The 9719-nt window shown below is 33.9% G+C and overlaps 1 protein-coding gene across 1 annotated transcript; it reads left to right on the top strand.

The window, feature by feature from the left end:
* Window positions 1-203: 203 nt before the first annotated feature.
* LOC148620634 (uncharacterized) lies at window positions 204-9495 on the top strand. The gene is made up of 5 exons (XM_088574302.1): window positions 204-404; window positions 2857-3556; window positions 5197-5263; window positions 7360-7724; window positions 9127-9495. Exons 1-5 carry the CDS (start codon window positions 295-297, stop codon window positions 9409-9411), a joined length of 1527 nt encoding a protein of 508 aa, XP_088430428.1. The 5' UTR covers window positions 204-294; the 3' UTR covers window positions 9412-9495.
* Window positions 9496-9719: the final 224 nt, after the last annotated feature.

Here is a 9719-nt window from a genome sequence, read left to right as displayed (position 1 = left end):
ATGATGCTTCAGTACATTTTTGCCGATATCAATTGTAGACTTGACAATGAGTTTCCAATGATCCTGTCTTAAACTGACTAAAAAATATATCCAGTCCATCAATAATAACAGATGTCATAGATTTTTTTTTCTTCATTGAATATAATCAAAATGTCTACGCGTATATGTATCTAAACCATGATATAACAACACGTAATTTATGCAGGAACATTTTTACTTTTGTTTTCAACAACAAAACTTACTAATATTGACAATTGATTGGAAAAAGTTATTTCACAATGCGTGATTTTGATAATGGAATACTTGTTTCATCTGAACTACATGTATTCGTCATCCTATACCATACAAACTGTGTTAGGCAGTTCGTTATTTGTCTTCGTTGGGTACAGACAAATGAGCATAGGGTAAGTTTGTTCGGTTTTTGAAAAGTTAGAAATGAACATTTTTTCGGGGTTAGGGGTGGGTTATTTATGTCTTAAATGGTGCATAAACTTTTATACATTTATGACCAAAGTTTTTCAAAACAGTTGAAAATCATCCGCCTTAGATTTTTGTTCGCCCATCCTTTATTTTGTGTCGTTTACATCATAAATTATCCGTCTGTCCGTTTGCTCTTACGTCTTGCAATAAGTAAGAAAACCTTTGATATGCATTTATATTTCCAGATAAATATTTTCATAGAAAAAGAACTAGATATCTTTTTAAGTACCATTCTGTGTAAAAAATCAGGCAATGCATGGCACATCATTTTTCTCAAATTGGTCTTTTTTGTCTCAAACATATTCAAATACATCTAGAAAACAACTGAAAAGCTATTTAAATTTATCCGGAAGCATTGATAATGTAAATATTTTTACTGCTTATATAAGGAAAAAGTTCGGGAAATTTTCCCGCGATTTGTCCATAGTGCATTACATTAAATTTGACCTATCAATATATTAAAATGGCAAACTTTGCAAACACTTTGACAGTAATTTCTTGAGGTTACGAGGTATAAGTATTTGAATAATGCAATAAAATCTCTGTGTATTTTTTCTTAATGTGCCACACCTTATACACATTTTGCCTGATTCTTAGACGAAGAAGTACTTAATTGTTGGCGATTTCTATGATATCAGACTGAACATAAAAAAAAAGTGGACGAGTGTGTCATTTTATTTTCAATGTACATGTATGTTACAGTGTAAAAAAAAACACATACTTCGTCCGTGCATATTTGCTTTGAAATATTCTTATATTCATGAAACGTACCCTTTATCCCGGTCTAGAAACGAATTCAACCTCCCTAAGTAATACCTACTTTTAATTAGTTTAAACAATATTTCATTCAACACAAAGTGAAAAGTATTACGCTGCAAACAACGCCTATGTAAGCCCTCTCTACTTATTTTTGTTACTTTGTATGTATTATGATTTTTGATGGTTATTTTATGTTCTTTGTTCTGTGTCTGTTTTCCATGTCTGGTCTTTGCCCCTGGATTCCATTCTTTTGATTTCCGCCAGAATCTTGGTTCCCTTGATTACTCTTAAACCTTTTGTAAGACTCGGACTCCACTAAAAACTGGGATCATAGACCAGGTGCACCGTTAGGGTAAGCGTCCTCTGCTTTTTTAGTAACATTCGCCGGGCTGCTCATAAAAAGTCAAGTCCGATGTAGGCGAAAGAGGAAAGGAAAACTATGACACGATGAACAAATCAGTTTTCATAGTGCAGATGGATACCCGCGAGTTCTTGGTGACAACCATAAAACTTCTGTATTGATGACTTCAATCTTACAGCAACACAACCTTTTTCCAGATGCCTAATTGTAAGAAGTCTAGCGCGATACAAAAAAGTCTGTGTCGTTACAGCAAGCTCTGGCATAATGTATGAGTTGTGAAAACTCATACTCAGGTGATGGATAGATGGCGCCACAGATGAAAGGAAAGTAGACAATACTGAATGAGAAATCACCATGTTTGTCGTAAAGTTTGGTCAATAGTTTTCCTTTACCATCGATCTCTAAGTGTATGCCAAGATATGAGGCTGTCTTCACAGTTTCTATAGTATCCTTTATCTCAGGTTAATTGGAGTAGATGCGATGTATCAAATCCCCGAAACTAGGATTGTTTAATGATAATACGTATCTATATAGCGGAAATTGAGCTTAAAGAATCTAACTAAACGATGTTCTTTCTTTCGGATCAGATTAGGTATATTAAAGTCAGCCTCATAAGAGCGAAGGAATAGGTCTGAAAGTAGAGGAGCACAATTTGTTCCCATTGGAATGCCGAACATACTTATTCATGACTCTAAATACAGAAAACAGTGTATACTTTTCACGTTTTGCTTTTTTTCTGTTGTTCTTGAATCCTCCGCATAACGTCGACTGAATGCACAATATCAATGACACAACATGTACTTTCATATCTAATTCTGGCTATTTCCGCCTCCGCAATCATAATGGAAAGTCACTTGAGTCAGACAATGAAATTAATATTTTCAATTTAAATCAACAATCTCAAAACTATTTTTTTAATATGAAGGCGTATCATGTGACATGAAATAAAAGTACACTATATTGGCGATCAGCCAACTGAAAAAAAAATCGGATTATTTCCTTCTATTAAACAAATTGTGTTTATGATTACATACTAATTTTTGATTTGCTATTTCGTGTGCAAGCTACATATTTCTTCTCCAGGTAATAAGGGAAATATGGCTGCTTTGCATCCGGACACCTACCCCTCCAATAATGCTTGACGTAGAGCAATCAACCGATAATCTTATTTAAAAATGTACGATAATCTTACATAGTCATGAACGGTTGGTAATCTTGAAATTGCGTACGCACTGTATTTCATGTTCTTTATTTAGAAACAACATGAACGTCTCTGCGTGCATTCTTGGGGTATGTTTACTTCTTATATCCGGAACAGAAGCTGGAGTCTTGATTGAATACGAGAAACGTATTGTCAGCTTCAATGCCGAGCTATATCGTGGTTACTGCAGCAAATTTGAAAACGAGAATTGCCAGGACTTTGATATTCGGTCTAACTACATAGCTGATGCAGTCCCTAAGTACTTGAGCGATTCTGATGTTATTTGTCTGCAGGGTATATATTATGACAAAGAAGTCGATAAAATAATACGAAAGTCTAAGTCAATCTTCCCTTACTCCTATAGTTTTAACCATAATAAAAATGGAGGTTATACGAAAAAGGCTAACGCTCCGTGTGATTCGAGTGACAAACCGCATGTGCGAAAGGTTGCCGAATGCGAGGAACATTCCTGTCATAGCGAGGCTGATAATGAAGCATTCATTGCTTGTATGGAAAAAACATGTAACATCAATAGAACAACTTCTATTAGTGACGTTTTTAAGATGCTTACTGACACTTGTATGAGCTGTATCGCCGCAGGAACAAACAAATACGCCCTCGATTGTCTCCATAACGACTATGCCTTCAATCCGACTGGCCTACTTCTGCTTTCAAAGACCAAGTTTCTAACTTACAACAGCGAATATTTCAACCATAGTAAGGAACTCATACGTCATGGGTACTTATATGCAGATGTAAGTATAAATAAAAGACTATGTGCTGTTTTTACCATGCGCGTGTTATAATGTAGAATTATAATCGTTCAATATTGACTATATGTCCCTTCATAGAACATCAGGGTTAGAAAGAAAATAGCTAAAAACAGATTTAATCATTGTTGTCTTCCCTAGAAACGATCGTTTGCTATAACCAGTATACCCCCTGCATTATTAGAGGTAAATAAGTTTCTGCTGACCTATCGTAACTGTTTTTTCGTTTTAAAAAATGCTGTATTAGATGCATCCGTTTTTTTGCATTCGAAAAAAAAATGGTAGACATATCTACAATGTGAACTCTGTGTAAATCATAGTTAAGGAAAGACGCAGAACGTCTTGCTGGGTCAAACAAGCATTTAATTTACGAGGGCCGTAATTAAAATATTTAGGAATCTCTTTTTTTTTGTCTAGTTTATGCAAGGACACTTCGCTTCGGATGGCATGTTTAAATCTTGATATTGAATTTACATTTCGCACGTGTTCGCTTAACTTGTTCCATTCTTTTATAGCAGAGGTTTTAAATATTTCACCAGTTAATGTTAATCTACAGAAGGCTAATATTAATATGATAATTAATTGGAAAGAGTGAATAACCAGAATATAATCACTAGTGCCGAAGAATGCCTAGATTTAATGATTGTGCGGAACTTGTTCCGCGTACGATTAAATCTTTTTTTGCATTCTTGGCACGAGTGATCGTATTATTAATTATCATATTTATTATATAGATTTCCTCCATTATTCATTGCTATTTTCAGTATGAATATTATACTTTGTGAACGGCGGATTGATATTCGTGTTGCGAAGTTTTGGCGAGAGAAGGCGCGAGAGTGAAATTTCCCAATTTATTTCACAGTTTGAATTATGATCGACTTTTTTACAATTGGAACATTCGGTAAATCACTGCTATCTATAAAATAAAATATCAGATCCATTGCGTAGCGAAAAGACTTGTACTCCAAACAAGAGGGGTGGTAAGTTCGCGAAGATAGTTTGGAATATTTGGATATTGTAATAAAACATTCGTAATTTTCTTTATTTCGCATTTCAGACAATTTTTTACACCCTGATTCTTCGTAGAAAATATAGCTACATCATTTCGTAAATACTGGAAGATCTGTTACTATCTTCGCGGCTTCTAATTGTAGTTTCCAATTTGTTAGAGTAAGTGATACCGCCATTATCCCAAACCTCACTGGCATATTCTGAGATGGAGCGTATAAAGATAAGATATTACTTATCGGGATTTTTTCTACTTAAACTTAGAATAAGGTTATCCATGTGGGTGTTCCATTAACAATTATAAGAGAATGTTACTGGGTGGAGGGGTATTATATAATCACAGAAAATAGAACTTACTAGTTTGACAACACACTAAATTGATCTCATCGGGAAATTACTTATAGGGGAAATCCGGCTGTGATATTGAAACGGTTATACATGTATACATGCACATGTGTATGATTTGACAATAAAAACAGAAATGTTATTCTAAATCTGGGTTGCAAGTATTATATACAAACATTAGCTTTGTTGAGCTTTAAGCAGATACATGAACTTTCGATTCTGATCTATTAACATAGTTTATTTTAAACAATAAAAACTGATTATCATTACAGATCGAAGAACTTGGTCAAGTTTATTGTACGATGATGCAGCCGTACATTGGGAATTATTACATCGACAGTAAGTATCAAGATCATTGTCCAATCTGTGAGTCAAAGGTAGCGCCAAAACAAAAATACGATTACCGTAGCACATATATGTATCGAACAAAAACCCCAGAGTTTGTAATCGGTTTTAGGACTGTGTGTAGATACAATGTACTGTAAGCTATACATACCGGTATAACACAGAACTTTTTGTTCAAACCAGAACCAGTAAGACGATATTATCCAAACATCCAACTAAACCGAAAAATGGTATTAACCCCGCCACATAATTTATGTGCCTGTGCCAAGCAAGTAACCTGCAGTCCAGTTTTTTTTTTGGTTTTTTTTCTATAGATTAGATCGATTTCCGTCTTTTATGAATAGTTTCACATCTTTTTGGGGGGCCATTTTTAGCTTGCTTTATGGTATGGATTTTGCCATCATTGAAGACCGTGTGGCGACCTGTAGAAGGTTAATTGTTAACAAAGGACACAAAGTAACTAAAATCATACACATAAAGCAACAAAAGCAAAAGATCAACTCTGATTCCACTATTAATTGTTTCTTGGCATTTGGTGGATGACTATATTATTTGCAATCATACCACATCTCCTGTTTTTATATTACAATTTCTCCTGCAACTTATCAGTGATACATATAGCTTAAAACCATTTTGATTGCTATCAAATTTCCAATATTGGGAATATAGATAGAAAAATACACATAACTATTTGACCTCGTCTTTTTTTTATCGCAAGAAATAATATATATTATGAAGTGGATCATTTAACGTAAAATAAAAAAAACAAATAAGTGAACAATAGCCGCATTTAAAAGGTAAAAGGAAACTAAATACAAACAAAAAATACAAACAAGGCATATAAAAATATAGAAATGAGGCCCAAAGGAAAAAAATTTCGGTCTTAGAGCCTTCGTCAGGGGCAAAAAGTTTTAAAAACTGTCGACCAAGACTGCAGGAACAAGGTTTAGAACTTTTTGAACCTGACAAAGGCCGTATGGCCAAAAACTTGGGTTTCATCTCTATATTGTTATACGTTCTATTTGAATTTTATTCGTATCAATTTTTAGAATTTTGACTGAAATACAGGTGTCGCAGTCACTAATATGAAACTATTATTTACAATTTCTACATTTTCTACATAGATTTAAGACCATATAGGTAAATTGGAAGTCTTCACACTCATAATTTTTCCTAAAAATGGCATTTTAAAGAATTCTGACAGGAATATATTGTTTAGCAGCTGCAATCACCCATTTAATGATAAAATTGTCAATTTCAACATTTTATAGAATGATTTGAGACCCTGATATTATTTTAAAGTAACTTTATAGTTTCACTCAAAAATTACTTTGTCAATCTTGAACTTTGTGAGAATTACCAAAAATCTGAGTTATCCGTTGTCGTAAACCATTTTACACTTAGAACCGAATCATAGACCATTAATTATATAATTAAATAAATTAAATTACAAGTCTATGACAGAATGTAAAAAAAATATACATGTAAACAATGATGTTTTTGAACGATGAGTGACTGTGCTATGAGCGACGAATGTTGGAAAATGAACCACGATCGAGTGATTGTGGGATGATGATCATGATGAGCTTTTAATATAATTGGAAATTCAATGTAAAGATTTTTTTTCTAATCGGATTATCTAATTAACATTACGTCACAGTTTCATTTATTAATCGCAAACTTCCAGTTCTAAGTTACTAAGTTATGTCACGCAGAATAGATATATTTAGTGTCAGAAACTGTCCAGGGGTATGACAGTTTAGAACATGTTTTCGTATTTCATGTGTCATGGCCCAGGACAATTTCTGTCAGGTTCTGTCAGGGAATAGAGCAAAATGTGCCCTGACCCAGGACAGCCTCTGTCAGACCCTGTCAGGACCTGTCAGGATTTCTTCTCCATCTGCTGTCGTAGAACAGTTTTCCTGACAGATTCTGACAGAATTAAAGAGAGGTTAGAAGTGATCGCAACTGTATTTACATGTGTATCATTCTTATTCCCTATAGGGTTTCTGCAATAAAATTGATGTATTTTGAGTTAGAGTTATCTTTCTTCGGTTATAAATATCTGCTTTCTCTACTCGCTTTTAAAGTTACGAAGAACATTTCATCATATGAGGAGAAAAACATCATAGAAGCAGAATCCCTAGTAAACAAAACTGCAGATATGGAAAACGTAATCATAGCCGGAAGCCTAAATGCCAGTCCTAGTCTAACAAAAGGTTATATCAAACCTCAGTTTGAGAGATCGATTAATATATTCAAGTCTGCACGTTTTCTTGATCCCATCAGTGATTCTTTCGAAGGAAGTCATGCTAGCTGTACATTCTGCTTCAACAATATTTATGTAAAGAACAAATTCAAAGACGAACACTTTGATGGCTATATATTTGACCATGTGCTTGTAAAGGGCTTCGGAGTAGAAAATGAAAAATTAAAAAACGGTGCTAATAAGAATGTAAGTACAAATACAAAAGTCATGTAATTAAGAATATTTTTTAAGTTACATGTAGCAGTATACAAAGTAAAACCCGTTTGATCCGAACATCTTAAGGACTGATGGAGTAGTCCATTGTTTGTCGTTCGGTTTACACAGTTTTGAAATGTATTGATACATGTACATGTATGAATATATGAGGACACTTCGGAAAGTGTCTTGTTTAGACAGGTTTCATGTTTATTCAGGATTTGATCACGATTTTAAACATGTTGTACTGTATATAAAAACACCAACAATCTTTGATAATGACGAATGTAATGTATTTATCAAGCTAAAAATTTCAAAGAACTTTAGAGGATCGGGACTTCCCTTTATTTTTAGAATGTCTGCAATCAGTATTTATCAATTGTGGAATTTTAACGAAGTCAATACGTTCTACATGGGCCTGTGCAGATTATATTGACCAAGGACAATATCCGAGGTCAATATAATGTAACGTGATCATATGAACAAAGAAGACTGTTACACAATACATGTATGTAATATAATGTCATATTTGAGACCGGAATACGATATAAATAGCTCGAGAGTGTTCTGTCTGTTCTACTTGACACAACAAAATGGAAACATGTACTTGCAAAACGTTCTGATAAGAAGGCTCACATTCATAGTACTGCAGATAAGTAACAGTTATTATATTAAGACACCGCCAATAGTAGAGGTGATTCACGGTATAGAAAAAAAACACCGAACGAACTGTTTTCTATTAATCTACATACATATACGCCTTGTTGTAACTATATTCCTTTCTGCATATTTATCTGTACTTTTGAGAACACTATGCATTCATCACTCGCTTAAATCAACTAAACCAAGAACGACAACTCTTGCAAAGTACCAATTTCAAGTACTTTCTACATATTTTTTATCTAAAAATATTCAACAACCAAATGAGAAACTATGACTGGTTGTGTGTTCAGGAACTGTGTCTGAATAAGAAATCAAAGTGAATTTGATGGGTTTTTTTCTGTATGTGTGAATCACCTGTTGTCTTATTTATATATATATTTTTTCAACTATAAACCAAGTTTTTTAATGACATGGCTTAATAAGTTGATATACATGTATTTCATTCTTTGGAGATTTACGGCAATTGATTATTCCCAGAACAAATTTCTCCTCTATGAAATGATAAATATAAAAATGTGAAATGGTCTCTAGCTATGATCTAATTTACACAATATCATGAGAGGTTCTGGAACTATGAACATACATGGGAGGAAATTTTATAAAACGGCAAGTCTACATAAGTGGAATCATTCTAACAAACCTAGATAATGTATTGTCTCATTGATAGAGTTGACGATATAGCAATACGTATTGTAGTTTTATGAATATTATCTGCCCTTTTGTTGTCTAGATATACAGAGTTTTGATGCCAGTTACAGACGAGGAAGAAGACTTACCGCTCTCCGCTCATTATGGCGTTTCAGTTCTCGTAAAAATTGACAAAAGAGTGAGCGATGCTGATGAGCAACTACCGGGCGATGATAGTGATGATGAGCAATCCAGGAGCGATGGTAGTGAAGATGATGATGATGAGCAACTCTTAACCTATGTCAGTGGTGAAGACAGGCAACCCTTGACCGAAGTCAGCGTTGACGAAGGTCAACCCTCAAACGATGCCAGTAACTACAACTTGTAGTGAGCATCCTATGACTAGAAATACATGTGATTAACCAGTACATGGCTAGTTTGTTATGATGGAATAAAATTTACTCCAACATTCTTTGATATTTTTCAGAAGTACACAAATGTATAAAAAAAATTCAAAGAACACAAGCTAGGACCCTTTGAACAACAACAAAACCAAACGCAAAAAATCGTCATAATTCTCATGTTGAAATGTAAAAATGTAGAAAGTAGATTTCAGAGCATACATTGTACACATGTTTAATTTTTGTATGTTTAAACAGGTATGGAGCTGACATGTCAGTTAACTGCTAGTAGTCT

This window comes from Perna viridis, chromosome 3 (genome assembly GCF_037379345.1).
Source record: "Perna viridis isolate PV_CMFRI_1.1 ecotype Kerala chromosome 3, ASM3737934v1, whole genome shotgun sequence".
In the NCBI taxonomy this organism is placed as follows: Eukaryota; Metazoa; Mollusca; class Bivalvia; order Mytilida; family Mytilidae; genus Perna; species Perna viridis.
Note: the sequence above shows the minus strand (reverse complement) of the source record. Positions and strands in the feature narration are given on the sequence as shown.

Bases quoted from the DNA above. Each gene is read 5' to 3' on its own strand.
- LOC148620634 (XM_088574302.1), top strand. From the start codon at position 295: ATGGAATACTTGTTTCATCTGAACTACATGTATTCGTCATCCTATACC. The intron at 405-2,856 runs GTAAGTTTGTTC...TTCTTTATTTAG, and splicing joins TACAGACAAATGAGCATAGG to AAACAACATGAACGTCTCTG. The intron at 5,264-7,359 runs GTAAGTATCAAG...TCGCTTTTAAAG, and splicing joins TGGGAATTATTACATCGACA to TTACGAAGAACATTTCATCA.